General features: G+C 46.5%; 1 protein-coding gene across 1 annotated transcript in view; it reads right to left on the bottom strand.

Moving 5' to 3' along the window:
* NCAM2 (neural cell adhesion molecule 2) overlaps nt 1–17,007 on the bottom strand; it is an 808,853-nt gene that overhangs the window by 486,230 nt on the left and 305,616 nt on the right. Inside the window, exon 7 of the mRNA XM_078658362.1 lies at nt 13,687–13,837. Coding sequence (XP_078514488.1) covers nt 13,687–13,837 — 151 coding nt within the window. The remainder of the gene's footprint in view (nt 1–13,686; nt 13,838–17,007) is intronic.

The raw sequence follows: 17,007 nt of genomic DNA, 5'->3' as shown, positions 1-17,007 counted from the left end.
CCTGAACAATCGTAGGACTTTAGTAGTACTACCGTCAATCTCTCGTCTAGTCCTAATACTCCATTATACTACCTCCCACCAAACGCTTATCTTACCTGTAATTTGTGTTAGAAATTAGGGCTAGGCCCAGGGCTGGCTCCACGTGAAATGGGGATTAACGTTGGCAATCCTGGGCGGGTGAAATTTCCTCATTGCGGTGGTACTAGTGGTGTGACACAGTGGCAGTTGCATGCCTATGGAAAAAAAGAAAACGTTTCCTGGTTTGTCCTTACTGTAGCATTACAACGGTTACGGTACGATCGAGAATATAGCAGGTGACAGTACACTAGAACAGTGCCATAATGTAGCCTAACAAATGGTAAAGTATTTGCTTGCAAGTATAACTAGTACTTGCGTTGAATTTATTTGACATTGGCTCCTACTACTAGAAGAAATAGTACGAAAGCTGAGTAAGTCTAGAAGATATCCTCGTATTCCTTCACCAGCCTGTTGCTATGACCTTATCCTCCCCAGCAAGTGTGTGGAATTATTGATGTCATTTTAGTCAGACATCAAGCAAAACAACACAGCCCGGGGGAAGAGGGTTAGGGTTTGGAAAATGGATGGGAATGGGGGTTTCTTTTTGGGTAGGTTTTGTTGAGAGAAGAAAAAAAATGCACAGCCTTGACAAACAATAATTGAAGATAAAGAAATCTTTGGGTACAAACTAAAGCTAAGCACATGCAGTCACACTCATAGAAGAAAACAATGGATACTGTATCTGTATTGTAAATGTAAATGTATTGCGACTTATATAGCGCACGTATCACCCGAAGGTATCAAGGCGCTTGCTTAGGGAACCCGTCCTGGTATTCCCCTGTGAGATACCCCGGCAGGGTATCCACAAGGTGAAAGCCAGGCATCCCGCCGCGAGGGGCCGTAGTGGAGATTAAGCAAGCTATTGCCCAGAGTCGCAGAGTGTGACCCCGTGAGTCGAGTAGGCACCGGAGCGAGAATTGTCGAGTCCGTGGAATTTTGAGCCCGAGACCAGCCGAGGTGGGGAATCGAACCCTGGTCCACGGCCGATCTCAGCTTCCGGGTCTGCCACCTCTAACCACTGAGCCACGCTTCTCCACCAATATTCTGTATGTTGTTGGAGTTGTCCTGTTGAATTTGGTAAGTAAGTTGCATGCAGCAAACAATTCCTCTTATTAGCGGCACTCCTCCATTCCAGCTGACGCTTCGTCCATCAATGTTGGTGCCCACTGACAGAAGACACCCTGTCCACTGCCTGCCTGGCGGATGTTGACTGAAACCCGGCCTGTAATTATTGAACGGAAAACAGAAAGTGCTATTACAATACCACTGATAAATAAATAAAAGGTATGTACGCTGTGTGGTGCAAAAAGTCACACTTTGATTTCCCTAATAGACAGTACAATATTTTTGAAATTGCGTGCTCTGTCTGAGTCACCTTTTTAAGGATAAATAAGTATGGCCAAAATATTATAGCGGATATTTCCCCTCAAGGTAGGTGTACTGTAAACTGTGTTTTAGAACACAATTTGACCTTCCCAGCAATGCTCCCACCAAGACCCTTACTAAAGCCAGTCGCAAAAATGTAGAAGACCCCCAATCAGATCTCCAAAAACGATGCCTAGCAGAAAAATGGTGACAAAACGTACTTTGAAAGTAACAGTAGGCCCAAATACACCCTTACCGACCGTGGATTGTATTCAAACCACTTGCAAGCAAGCAAAAGTATCCATAGCCAGCATCGCTCCAACAGTGCTCTAAAACCCCAGAACTGCGTTGCAATAGAACACCCCGAAACACATGCAATCCTGCTGCTAGGGCTAACCCTAACGAACCCTAACTTACAAAAAGTGCCAAAAGGTGTTTCCTTATGGATTTTGTCCAAAACACTTCTATCCGGTATTAGACCTTCCCAGGAATGCCCCAGCCAAGACCCGCCAACCCACCCGCAAAAAAGCACGCGACAACACCCCCAAACAGCAAAAAAGCTAAATCTCATACTTACAATATCTCACGGCCTTCGGTCCAAACGTGCTGTGCAGCTAGGTCATCATCATCATAACTCCTGTTTTCCACCACGGATTTCCTGAAAAGCAAATGCAATCAAGATTAGACTGTCGCAGCAGTGCTTCGACAGAGACCCCGCAACCCACCCACGAACAGCAGGAAGCCCCCCAAAACGCTACATTGAGCAAGATGTCAGAAGAAATAGCAAAAAAAAGGCTTTTCCTTAAGGATTTTGTCCAAAACACTTCTATCCGGTATTAGACCTTCCCAGGAATGCCCCAGCCAAGACCCGCCAACCCACCCGCAAAAAAGCACGCGACAACACCCCCAAACAGCAAAAAAGCTAAATCTCATACTTACAATATCTCTCGGCCTTCGGTCCAAACGCGCTGTGCAGCTAGGTCATCATCATCATAACTCCTGTTTTCTACCATGGATTTCCTGAAAAGCAAATGCAATCAAGATTAGACTGTCGCAGCAGTGCTCCCAGACCCCAAAACTCACCCACAAACACCCGGAACCCCGCCAAGGAGCACCTCAAAGGCAAGCAAGTCAGCAAAAACTGCAAGAAATTTCCACCTCATATTTGGTCCAAAACACTTTTACCCATTATTAGAGCTTCACAGCAATGGGCTCAAAGCCGTCAACTCACCCGCAAAGAAGTAGAACACCCCCACAAGTGCTGAGTCTTTCTTCATTGGGCGTAATCCAGCACTCTGCTTTGAGGGAAATCGCAGTCTGGAGGAGGAGGATAGAGGAGCATGTTCTTCAGAACTTGTGAACCTGAGGAATGTAGACTGCGGCACCTTCAAATCAATAAGCAAACAAGTGAAGACAGTTCTGCTGATGGTCTTGTTTTTGGGATTAGGTGATTAAAGTTTGAATTAAATTAACTGTGCAAAACAAAGAAAGACAGACACACAGGAATAAAAGTGAATAAGGACGAAAAAGAAAGTTATTGATTCATTGTCTCATTTTCAGGGCTCGGTGTCAGGGAATAAGAAGAAGATTTCGTCATCATACTCTGCGAATTCAGGCAGGATGAGGTCAGTGCCACCGAACAGAGAACAAATCCCCTCATCTACGTTGCCGTCCTCCTCGTCTTCATGTGGCGTGCTTTCTCGTACTTTGTAATCTGGTGGTATGAGGTGCTGATTCATCTTGATCATTGTCAGCCGCTCCACATTTATGGGCGAGAGGCGGCTCCGTTTGGGAGTTACAATGCCACCAGCAGCACTGAAAACACGTTCAGAAGACACACTTGCGAGTGGGCAAGACAAATAGTTTATAGCCAGGTTGGAGAGCTGTGGCCACAATTGTTTTTTGCCATGCCAATACTGCAATGGCTCATCATTAAGAAAGACCTCTGTTGAGTCATTCAGATAGTCCTGACCCATCGACTCAAGGTCATCAACTTTGCTTACTTTTTGCTGTGCCTGTGACATTTTTTCGAGAACCATACCCAAGCAAACTTAGCCAATCCTCCACAGCAGCCACTGTTAGTGTTGTGTGTGGTGCAGATGATCCAGTTGCCGGTGTCTTTAACGGCTGAGAGGTCACTTGTGCCCCAGCCACAGGTGCAGAAGTGGATTCTTGTGACTGGGGATGGCCTGCTGATGCTGATGCTGATGTACTGCCTTCTCCTTCAATAACCTGCCGTTCTTTTTCAAACCTCTTGGCTGACCAGGCTAGCCAATGTTTGTACTTTTGAACATCTTCATCAGCAAAAGGAAAGAATGCTTCGCCTGCCAGCGCCTTTTTGTAGTGTGGATCCAGAATAGTAGCACAAATGTAATGCTGTTCTGACTTGATCTTTTGAAGACGTTCATCACCACGTAGGCGCTCTAATAATTTCTCAGACAAAATAAAAGGGTCTTTTTTTTTACATCTTTTTCAAACTCAGAAGACACCGCCATCAGTTGGTGCTCCAGCATGCACAACAATAGGATAGCTTTTCCCAAATTACAGTCCTCCTGGCTGACTGCACGCGTGAAGAACTCAAAAGGATGAAGCATGTCTGTCAGGCTTTTAACTATGTCCCATTGCGCCGCACCCATCCGCAGGTCCTCCTTCTGAGATGTACCCTCTGTTAAGAAATAGTGATCGAGTACCGTATACTGCTCATACAGACGCTCAAGCATGTAGAAGGTTGAGTTCCAACGTGTTGCCACCTCCTGGATGAGTGCTTTCACTGGTATTCGACTTTGAAGTAGCAGCCTCCTCAGATGCTTCCGGGCCTTAAAAGAATGGCTGAAATGGTTGCACATTTTGCGGCAGGTGGCCATTACCGCGAACGCTGCACTGTCTCTATCACTCAAGAATTTTTGAACTACCAGGTTGATACAGTGCGCCAAACACGGCACTCTGAAATAGCCACCCAGCGCCATGGCCTTAACTACATTGGCGCCATTATCCGTGGAAACATAACCAATCTGGCGTTTTTTTGGGGATAGCATTTTCAAGACCTTTTTGTTAAACTCGTCCAAAATGTTTTGGGATGTGTGACTTTTCTCCAAGCCAAACATGGCTAGTGTTGCATGTTTCCGAGCAGCTTTGAAAACTTGGTCCGGGTCAACACCTGCGTTTAGCTTTGCTTTAACACCTGAAAAAGAGACCCAGTGTGCAGTGATGCACATGTAATCAGCGCCTGCGCCACTGGTTCACATGTCTGTTGTCAGATGTATTGTGTGAACAGCACTCTTCTGCAAAGCTGCCCCAATCGCCTCCAGCACATCTTCATGTAGTGCTGGAACCGCAACTCTGGCAAAATAGAACCGGCTAGGAACCTTCCATTTAGGGCAGAGCGTTGCCACTAATTCTAGAAAACCTACCGCTTCTACAAAAGAAAAAGGGAGAAGGTCCACAGCTAGCATTTTAGCCAGCTTAGTGTTATACAGACGCGTCAGTGGGTGGTTGCGTTCATATGGCACGTCTGAAGAAAACATGGTTCTAATGTTGCCCTGGACCAAGCATTTACGGGCTGATAATGACTTCGTTGACCCAATTTTGCTCGCTGGTGAACTTTTGTGCGTTGGTGTCGCACTCGCTCCAACACTCTTAGTGTGCCTCACATTGGGTGTGCTGCTGACAGGGGTACTGGGTGTAAGGGAAGTGTTTGACACGTCTTCTTCCTCCTCGTCATCATCAGATGCAACATCAACGTTTTCTTGACTTCCAATTCGGGCTTCCTTGATCGCATCTAGGTGCGCAAACCATTTGACAGTGTGCTTTCTCTCAAGATGACCTCTCTGGCCTCTGGTACCATAGTTGGTACCTGACTTACCACGACTAACTACAAGCTTACAAAGGGTACAAATGGCAAACTTTGGACTTTTTTGGCAAACAGTAAAGAAGTCCCAAACTGGGGACTTGAAGTGTCTGTGGGGCCTGGAGGAGGCGGCGATACTGGTGGTGGTGGTCATGATGCTAATGCCAGATGAAGTGGGGGGTCTGGATTGCCCAACTTTTGTACGTTGTGCACTTTCACCGCCACTAATTAAGGTCGAGGTGGATGGAGGTCCCTTCTTGCCAGAAAGAAATATGGAAGCGGTACGAGTTGGTGTACTACTTAACTCCAATGATTGTGGTGGTGTTTCCACTGCCTCCTCGTCGACAACATCATCATCACGCTCAGCAGCTTTTCGGGCTAGGGTCAAAATGTCTGTTTGCTGCATGCCCGCTGGAGCTGCAGTGACCTTTATGATGACTGGGTCGTTGTTGTCAGAGTCTTCATCAGCAACAGTATCCGCCACTTCTTGTTGAGCCTCATCATCACACTCCATAACTCTGAGACTTTGGACGAGCTTCCTTTTACGCTTAACTACCTTTGTCAGATCATGGTGTGCCTCACTCTCAGGCAGTGGTGCTGGTTCCCAATTTTGATCCGTATCATCAGAAGGAGGTGTGCTTGAAGAAGATGTAGACACCACCCTTGATCTCTTCCTTGCTAGGGGTGTGGAAGATGAATAATCATCAGGAGGAGTGTCTTCCTCAAATGATACCTCGCCTTGATTGTCGATTTCCTGATGTGCCCCTACTTCGGGAGGAACAACTATTGTGGGCACTTGTGACCCTCCATGCACCTCGGCTTGCGCATCTCCTTGCGCTGCCTCTCCTTCCACATGTACTTGGGCTTGTACTTGCACATGTGATTGTTGTTGCGGCTGTGGTTGTTCAACACTCGTCAGATGAGCTACAACAACCTGTGTTGATTGAGGGACATTGCTGCTGCTTTCTTGCGATGAGCCAACATCACTGGTCGATGGTGATTGAAGAACTATACTGGCTGCCTCTGCAGCACTCAAGGGCTTGGACTTAAGTTGGCGTGGTGGTTGTGGTGGCACTCAGCCCAATGGAGCGGGGGTGCTGCTGCCAGCTTGGTCCCCAGCAGATCCCGCTGCTGCTGCAGGCATACTTTTTTTTTTACTCCCAAAAAAAGGGGCGGGCGGCACACCAGTCTCCTTGGTAACGTGCTTCTTCTGCTCCTTACTGGCACCTTTCTTGCTAGAGGAGCTACGGGTAACTTTTTTTGTGGCCATCTTCTTCAGAGCAGGTCAGAACAGCAGGCAGCAGTTGCACGAGTTGCAGAGTTGTCTGTGTCCAGACGTGACGTCGCGTGACGTTATGCTGCACACACACACCGCTGCAGGACTTCTTCCTGGCACTGGTGGTTCTCTTGAGTCTTGTGCACCTAAAAGCAATGGAAGACAGAGGAACATCAGTTCAGTTATACACCCCAAAAATCGACAAAACACAGAAAAATCAGCACAATCCCATGCCATCCATGATGTTTACATTAAAGACACCCCACAGAAAGAATAGGGCCATGCAAGTATGCAACACTCACTACCCCTGGGCATAATGGATGAAAAGTAGGCAAAATAAGTGCAGGCCTCAGACACTGCCTCTCTTCAAAATGGCCCCTTACACCCCAAGCCAGTCCACATCAACAGTACACCCCAAAAAAACAGAAAAACAGCCAAAAATCACCACAATCCAATGCCATCCAGGATGTTTACATTAAAGAGAGTGAGACCACACTACAGGCACACTCAGTCCATGCACCACTACCCCTGGGCAAAAGGCCACACCAGCAGCCCCAAAAAAACGACAAAAAACACAATAAACAGCACAATCCCAGCCCATCCATGGCCTCAATGGTGTTTAAATTCAAGAGGACACCCCACAGAAAGACTAGGCCCATGCAACACTCACCAGCACTAGGCAAAGGGCCCCACCAGCAGCCCCAAAAAAACGACAAAAAACAATAAAATCAGCACAATCCCAGCCCATCCATGGCCTCAATGGTGTTTAAATTCAAGAAGACACCCCTCTGAAACACTAGGCCCATGCAACACTCACTACCCCTGGGCATAATGGATGAAAAGTAGGCAAAATAAGTGCAGGCCTCAGACACTGCCTCTCTTCAAAATGGCCCCTTACACCCCAAGCACATGTTGCCTGTACCAGCCAGCACTCAAGATGGCCACCACCACCACCCACATGGCCAGTCCACATCAACAGTACACCCCCAAAAAACAGAAAACCAGCCAGAAATCACCACAATCCAATGCCATCCATGATGTTTACATTAAAGAGAGTGAGACCACACCACAGGCACACTCAGTCCATGCACCACCACCCCTGGGCAAAAGGCCACACCAGCAGCCCCCAAAAAACGACAAAAAACAATAAAATAAGCACAATCCCAGCCCATCCATGGCCTCAATGATGTTTAAATTCAAGAAGACACCCCACAGAAAGACTAGGCCCATGCAACACTCACCACCCCTGGGCAAAGGGCCACACCAGCAGGCCCAAAAAAACGACAAAAATCAGCACAATCCCAGCCCATCCATGGCCTCAATGATGTTTAAATTCAACAAAACAGTTGTATCATGCACCCATAACCAACCCTGGTCCTACTGGATACTGTGGCTACCCACAATATAATTTATTTAATGTTCTGAAAAAGTTCCAAAATTGTAGTTGCAGCAACTGTAATGCCCCAAACAAACTTACTTGTGAAAGTTGATTTCTAATCCAAAAGTGACAGTCAAAAAGGCCTCAAATCCAAATATCCCGCAGCACCCACAAAAAGTAATCCTTCCAGCTCCAGATCCAAATGAAAGTGACCAGGAGATGGACAAAGCACTGGGAGGAGCCTGCTGGACAGGAACAGGAAGTTGGAGACTGTGGGGCACTTCCTTCCTCCCCCCCCAAAAATGGACTCCTTGCAAAAAAAAAAGGCCATGCAAATGTCAACCTGAGGAGTGATTCTGATAAAAATCATAATTTTCTGAAGGTTTATCCTGTTTGCTGGTGATTTTCTTGTGCAGAATTGCAAAATCTCTATTTCGCGAGTGCGAGATTGTTCCTTTCCGCCGCAACTACATGTTCGCAATTGCGAACTCTCGCGAGGTGTGCTGTGCAAGGTGGCAAGCCGCGATTACGTATTCGCGGGCGCCAAACTCCCGCGGGATCACGCAGCAAGATCCAAAATGGCGCGGCACTCGTAAAATATGATCGAGAAAAACAACTCGGCAAACGCTTAATGACGGAAAGTGAACGCCGTACACCACGCCGCGCGCCGCAACCAAGCAAAAAATCCGCCGCGAGCGGATTCACGGATTTTCGACAAATTCGCGAGAGTTCGCGGATTGCGAATTTGCCGAAAATCAAAAAAATCCGCGATCGGAGCGGATTTTACGCCCATGCTTAGTTGCCAAAGTAGATGCTTTGGGCACTTGCCACTGCTGAGCAGTGTCAGAGTGCAAGTGCTCCCTGTATAAAGTGTAATGGTAACTGGTTGTCCCTAATTGGTATATTTGTTTTACTAGTAAAGTCCGTAGTAAAGAGCACTATATGTGCCATGACTAGTAAGGCAAATGCTAGTGGTGGGCCTGCAGCACTAATTGTGCCACCCACACAAGTAGCCTTAAAGAGAGAACTTAGGCCTGCCCCTGGAGTGCCTGTGCGAAGTTTGTTAAACTGCCTTGTTGTCCTGGCAAGTGTACCAACTTGCCAGGCCTTACCCTTCCTTTTTTATACACGGGCTATGGGAAAGCTCCCCTGCCGCTCATTTCTTCCATCAGACCCCACAGCCCATAAGATTAATATCTCGGGGCTGGCAGAGGCCTTATCACATGTGCAGGTAGATCTTGGTGTAGATCTGGAGGGCGCAGTTGACTAGTTTATCAACTGGGTCAGACGGGGGGTGGAATCCACATGCAAACCCATGCCCAGTGCGTCCCGGCGTGAGTCGGCCTCCCAGTCATGGTATTCCACTGAGCTAAAAAATCTGAAACTGTGCTGCAAGAAGATGGAATGCCTTTGGAGGGTGGCTTATTGTCCCTTAGCTAAATCTAAATTGCGTTTGACGCAGAGAACTTACTACACCACCGTGAGAACAGCAAAAAGTGAGCACTTTGCGACCAGAATCATGAAAGCTAACAACAACAGCAAGGAGATTTTTTCCATCGTACAGAACTTTATGTCACCGCGAGCTGAGCATAAGACCATCCCCGCTTCCTCTGATTGGTGCGAGGAGCTGTCGGCTTTTTTTATCAGCAAAATCAAACTTATTGAAGAAAGTCTAGCCTTTTCTGTGTCGCCTCCTCGCTCCCTTCCGGCACCCTCCACTTGCTTCTCCCCTACTAGGCTATTCTCTCAGTTCACCGTGGTTGAGTTGCCAGACATTCTCGGTATTCTTAGGTCACTAAAGTCGGGATCTCCTTCAGATCCTTGTCCGGCCAGAGTTCTAGCCGGTGTGGCGGATACGGTTGGCCCGGAAGTTACAACCATTGTCAACTGGTCGCTGCAGTCAGCACTGGTGCCCAAACAGTGGAAAAAGGCCAAGCTCCTTCCACTTTTAAAGAAGCCAACCGTACATCCTTTGATGGCGGCCAATTATCGGCATATATCTTTACTGCCAGCACTTGCCAAGGTCTGCGAGAAGGTGGCCTTTCGCCAACTGAATGCATTCGTTGAAGCCACGGGGGCTCTTCATCCGGCACAATCAGGCTTCAGATCATCCTACAGCACAGAGACGGCACTGGTGGAGGTGACGGAGGCTATATGGGAGTGTCTGGATGGGGGCGGCAGAGCAGCCCTGATTTTATTGGATCTCTCTGCCGCCTTCGACACGGTCCCTCACCAGCTTCTTCTCTCACGCCTGTCTTCCATCTGCCTTTCTGGTACTGTGTGGGCCTGGCTAGAATCTTTTTTGAGCTCCCGCTCCCAGCAGGTCTGGATGCCTCCCTTCTAATCCTCTGCCAGGGAGGTCTTGATGGGAGTCCCTCAGGGCTCAACCCTGAGTCAATTACTTTTTAACATCTATCTGACCCGTCTGATCTCCCTGGCTGAAGAGCTGGGTGCCAAAATTATGGCTTATGCCGATGACACCCAGCTCTTGTTTACCTGGGATGACTCTGATGTTGGTGTCGATACAGCGCAAAGTTGCCTAGCCGCTGTATTTACATGGCTTGCACAGGCCAAATTGAAATGTAATGAGGGGAAATCGGAAATCATCCTTTATTGGCAATTTCCCCCGCTCTTCACAGAAGCTCTGTGGCCCTCTGATTTCCCCCGCCCTTTATCTGAAGGTGGCCCGGCCAAGAACCTAGGAATCTGGTTTGAAAATGACCTTAGGTTTGCGGAACATATCAAGAGGCTAACGGGCGTATGCTTTGGGACTCTCAAATCCTTAAGCAGATTTTTCCCCCTGCTCCCCCAGCGGGCCAAGGAGATGGTTGCTCGGGCGCTCATTCTATCACGCCTAGACTATGTCAACGCACTCTTTCTTGGCATCCCGGCATACCTGGTGAACAAATTACAACTAATTCAGAATGCCGCGGCCAGACTCCTGCTAGGCATTTCCAAGAGATCTAGTATTAGACCACAAATGAGTGCTCTTCATTGGCTGCCAGTGACTCAGCGAGTACAATTTAAAGCTCTTGTTCTAGCACATAGAGCATTACACGACTCTGGCCCCCCTTATATCAGGAAGAGAGAGGCCTTCTATACTCCCCGATGAACTCTAAGGTCGGCGGCACATCGTCTGATGGCCGCCCCACGTTTTCGTTGGGCCAGGATGGGTGGCCAGTCTTTCTCAGTTAAAGTAGCCAGTCTCTGGAAGGCCCTTCCCACTGTTCTGCGCCACACCCAGATTCTCAGATGCTTCAAGAAGCTTTTCTAAACGCATCTTTTCGTGGAGGCCTATTAGTCTTCTACCTAGCCACTTGTCTGAGACTGCTTCGCGCCAGGATACTCAAGAGTAGTTGCGCGTGCTATAAATTCCCTTATAACATAACATTACAACAGATACCCCTATGGTACGTCCAGGGTACCACACTGGGCAGAGAGCAGTGTATGTGAAAGGTAGGACATGTACTGAGGTGTGTACCATGTCCTGACAGTGAAATCATCTCCATTTCGTTTTTCACTGTTGAACGGCCATTTTGCCCATAGGACAGAATGGGGAGGCTGTGTAATATGTTTCCAGCCTATCTTCCCACAGGCTTAATATGGAGAGGTGAAGTTTAGTATGCCTGAACTCACAATTTAATAACACATCTTTTTGTGAAGGTGGTTTTTGCATTTGTGTTTAGAAACCACACTTTTAGAAGTGGCTGTTTTTTTTGTGTTCTAACATTTCTGTGTGTCTCTGCCTGGTTGTGGATTTGAGTGTGATAGGCTCTGGGGAATGTCTTGACCCAGGGGAGGAGGCGAGACAGCAACAGGCTGACCTGCATCTGGAGTGTAGGGGGGAGGAGTAGCCCCTGGAGGTGAAGAGGCCTAGCCTGCCACCATAAAACAATGGCTTCATCTCCTGCTGAGTGATTGAAGATCCAGACCCCCACTATCAAAGGAAGAAGGTGTCACTGGCAGGGAGACACCCAGAACTGGTTTGGACAGGGGTCAGTGTCCCCTGAACACAAAGACGTCCAAGACATTTTGGGGTATAACTATGTGGGCTGAAACTCCTGGACTTTGGATTGATCAGGACTGGAAAGGATTCAAACTACTACGTGGTCAAGAGGAACCTCTGCCAAGGAAGAAACAGCTGAAGAGACTGAAGGAAAGGACTGTCCGTTTCCTGCCCATCACCACTCCTGCCCGTTCACTGCTCCTGCCCCTTCACTGCTCCTGCCCGATTACTGCTCCTGCCCCATCACTTCTCCTGTCCTACCACGCCTCCTGCCCCGTTCAATGCTCCTATCCGTTCACTGCCCCTGTGTTTGCCCGGTTACCCCTCCTGCTCATGCCTAATCACCGCTCCTGCCCAGTCTTTTCTCCTGCCCCATCACTTCTCCTGCTCCATCACCTCTCCTTTCCTTCGCCTCTCCTGTCCCGTCACTGCTCCTGACCCGTCACCTCTCCTGCCCCGTCACTTCTCCTGACCCATCACTTCTCCTGCCCTATTACCTCTCCTTTCCTGTCGCCTCTTCTGTCCCGTCACTGCTCCTGCCCTGTTCACTCTGTGTACAAGATTGCCAAATTACACAAGGTGGCAAGTTCCCCACAGTACTCTGTTTGGGGAAAGCTCCTCTGTAATCACTAACTCCGATCTCACTGGCGCATGATATGCTAAAGGCAGAGGGCGGGCGCATTGTCATTCGAAAGGGGATAATCAGCCTCAATTGGAATGACAATGGGCCTGTCCACAGTCTGTGAGAGCTCAGGGAGGGGCTGCTGCAGCCTCTGGAGTTCAACAGAGAAGTGCGAGCCGCCCCTGGAAGCTGAATGAAAAGGTTATCATTTTTATGTAGGACAATTCTTTGCCGTCCCGGGATATTCTTTTGAAAGAAAGAAATAGGGGAACGAATTGAAATAATTTTTTTAAGTAGGGGCACACCATGCCTTCCGATCCCGCCCACTTCTGCACTGGTTCTGATTGGACGCTGGAAAACATATGCAGAATTTTCGTATTCATCAAATCCGGAGCTACAAATGGTACAGCAAGTACAACAAGGCCATAAACTCCCAATGAGCAATTACCCTGATTGTTGATTTATTTCAATACCCAGACAGCAGCTAAATCGCCATGTGCCCTTCTTAGTCTGGGCCCATGGTTGCCACAGTAGAAGTGCGGAAAAGTACACTGACTACTTCAGAAGGACGTATGTGATATCCAAGTCACACTTGTCCCGCATATATCCCAGGGCAAAAACATATACATACCACATAATATTTCAAAGACTTCTATACATATTTAGGAACGTTCATCAAATAGGTTTGTGACTTTACACACTCGTATTGAGAAGTGATCTAATCGAGATGTGATTCGCCAGTTTCTTCGTGATACATCCTCTGGGAAATATATCGACCCATTATGGTAAGGACACAATTGTGTGCACATCTGAGAGTGGGAGTCTTCCTGCAGTCCAATGGATGCTTCTATTGCTGACTCCACTTTCCAAAATGAGCAATGAATAAAAACAAAATTCTTCTGAAGGAAATATGTGATTCGTGTTCACAGCCATGTTACATGTTTTACAATTTCCCCACAACTTTATTTTTGAAAGACAATACTACGATTTTCATACATAAATTTGAACTTCTCAGAGGTAAATGACTCACGATGTCCCAGTGATGCCAAAGCGATTTCACACCTTTATGTAATAGCTCCATGAACCGACCGTTTTGAAATACACATAAACTCACACTCAATATCCAGGTGCATACTCTTTTGATGGCCGCCGATTCTGCTTGCTGCTTCACAGTCGTATCTTCCGGAATCTGACAGCTTCACATTTTTAATATTCAGGGTTGATTTTCCATGTTGTCCTTTTATTTCTATCCTTCCATCTGAGCTCTGTTGTGTAAAAAAAAGATGGCTTATTGAAAATAGATATTCTTGGCTTACGAAGAAATCACTGTTCCATAAAATTTTGCAGGACTCAATTAAAATAACAATTGCAATCTAATTGGAAAGTATGCAAAGTGAAATGTAGTTTCTGATCTTTGCTTCTCTCTCTCTTTTCTCCCCCTCCCCATCTCCCCACTCCCTGTCTCTCTAAATCGTCCTCTCTTTTTCTCAATCTAGATTTAAAATGTTTAAAAAAATACAACTAGTGTGTGTTAAGAATATATGAAATCTATTTTATTTATAACTAAGGTGGCTGCATGTAGAATATAGACACAATGGATGTAATTCTAGCCACAAACCATGAATTTCTTTGCTGGCTCTCATGGCCACCTTCGGGGAATTAACTATGCCAGAATTTGAGTAGATTTACAACATGAAAGACAATTTAAAATATATGTCAATCAAATGGTGTCAACAGACACATTCACACACGGTTTTCATTCACAAGTGCCATACTTAATTAGCTGCCATTTCAAGAGCAAGCTGCTACACGATCAGAAACCTAGACAGTAAAACTGAAGGTGTTGAGTAGTTTGCTAAAATGTAAACAGATTTCTGGTGAATCAATGTTTGACCGGAAGTTTATTTTACAAGAACATTGTTTCAACAGAGAAAGTACATCCAACTTGGCAGGTGGAACCTGGGTATCCTTTGTGTGTTTTGGGACAGAGGCACCCACCTCCTGGATGTGCTTCCCACATTGCTACCAAAGGCTTTGGCCACCTTATTTCTTTTCATCTACCTAGGGAGGCAGCCGTTTTGTACGGCAAAATACTCCTTGGCCTGAACCTTGCTCATTAGACTTCATTCCATCAACAAAAGCCACTAAAGAGAGGCTACTCCATGTCCAGCTCATTGCTGCTTATACTTCCTTCTAACTTCAGCCTTTGAAGAAGAACTGCACTCAAGTTAATTTCTACATGAGTAAAAGAACAAACTCAAATTGACTACTGATGGGTGTTCAGATTTTTATATGGGTCCCAGCTAACTATTGGGTATAGGTGGTGTATACAATGTTCTGAAATATAATATAATGTTTCTGTGCCCTTTGGGTGCATGAGCGTTTTGATTTTCACTGAATCGCCTGCTTGAACATAGGAACGGGATCCCACCAGTCCCTACCACGATTGCCCTGGGATCGTGGGCACCTGGAATCCAAGTGAGTCTCAGTAAAGCTGTGTGCGTGTGCTTCGTGCAGCCTGAGACCTTCGTGAGGATTGCCCTGTGATCGTGTACACCCGAAGCTCAAGTGAGTCTCAGTGACGCTGTGTGCGTGTGCTTTGTGCAGCCTGATACCTTCGTGAGGATTGCCCTCTGATTGTGGGCACCCAAAGCTTAAGTGAGTCTCAGCAAAGTTGTGTGTGTGTGCCCTGTTGCAGCCTGAGACCTTCGTCATTGGCATCGGCCCGGACCTACATCACCAGATGAGCTGTGCCGCCGGCTCTGATCCATTGTGCATTGAGTTTTGGAGCACTCCGATAATCCTATAGCCTATCCTACCCCATTATGATGTTGCTAAGTTCTAGGCTAGTTAGGCCCTACATGTGACATTCCATTCAGATGCTTTCTGACCTCACAGTCTACACAATACCATAGTTGGCTCCAGTCATCCAACAGCAACCCTCTGCTAAGGTTGTCTCGGATTTCATTTGTTATTTACTGAATTAGTAACACAAATTTAATCCCTTTTGCTAACCCTTCCCCCGATCAACACGGTGTCAATAGACCACCTCCCTCCAGCTTCCCATCTGAAGAAATCCTGTCACCAAATCTAAAGAATCATCTACCTATCCAATATATCTGGAATGCCATGAAGAATTTCAAACACAGTCTCCTTGAACAGCTCTGCCCAAATAAGCAGGCCCGTATGTGATGTGGCGAGTCACTCAAGGTATTTTCTCTGAATTCTGGGACTTGTAGTCTGGTTTATTTCAGTATCAAACACGTTCCACAATTCAAAGAAAAAACATGGATTCAGACATGTATTTCAGCGGGAATCTTGCCAGCTATGCTCGAAGTTTTTCCCAAACTCTCATCTCTAAACAAAACTGCTTCCGGAAGAAGAAGCAAAAAGAAAACACCTCCTTTTGTTCTCCAATAACATTCCATTATGGCTTCAGAATGTTATATCTTCCATATTTACCACCTAAAAAGCGAAAATTCCCTATCTCAGGAATCTGACCATATTATTCTCAACACTATTCAAAGCTGAAGGTAACATCTTATTTTACAGCAAATCTACAATCAAGACTGGAGCCTAAATCAGTGATCTTAATCCTTCAATGCGACTATTACAATTCTACTATGTAAACAAAAGATATTCAGAATTCCCACTAACCCTATAACTAAAATATCCAATACATCCTTGCCCACTAGTCTAAACACGATTCCTCCTATTTCCACTGAGTCCGCCTCCCTCCAGCTTAATACAATCTCCTGAGATTTCTCAAATCTCTCCTCACGGTAACTTAACTGGAACAGTAGACACATCTTAGCCCCATAAAACCACTGGGTCATCAATTCTTCATAATACAACCACTCCCCCAACCCTGACATGTCCCCATACTGGAGGTCCTATGATTTAAACAGCAAGAACAGGCCTCCTAGCTGGAATGCCTCTGGTTTAGACAGCAGGATACGACCTCCTTCATCTGTGAACCTACACCTCCTCTCTCATTCCTTCAGCACTTATTGGCACTTCTTAAAACCTAACTCAATCACACCTCAAGACACACTATATGGCCAATCCAAACAGAATCTCTAAAAGTCATCACTGATGCAGTCATTAAGCCAAATCCAGAGGGACCAGTTCTCACCCACATTTGGTGTTGCTCTCTGGTAAAATGTAAATCTTACTCCATGAAATCATCCTCCTATCCGATGACATAAAAATAATCTTGTCAGGGCTCTAGCCTACTTAAATGTCTGTGTAATCTAATGTTCACAACTTGACGAAATAGGCCAAGCTTATCACCACACCACAGAAAAAACAATGAACCAAAATCAAACAGATTGCCATAATACACATAAACTATTTCTTAGCTTAATATTCATCTAAATTCGACCAAATGTATTAACCAGGGGCAGCTGCTGCCTACCTAAAGTGGTATGGTGGC

The sequence above is a fragment of the Lissotriton helveticus genome, chromosome 8 (assembly GCF_964261635.1).
Source record: "Lissotriton helveticus chromosome 8, aLisHel1.1, whole genome shotgun sequence".
Lineage (NCBI taxonomy): Eukaryota > Metazoa > Chordata > Amphibia > Caudata > Salamandridae > Lissotriton > Lissotriton helveticus.
The sequence above is the reverse complement of the archived record's forward strand: the minus strand, read 5'-3'. Positions and strand labels throughout refer to the sequence as shown.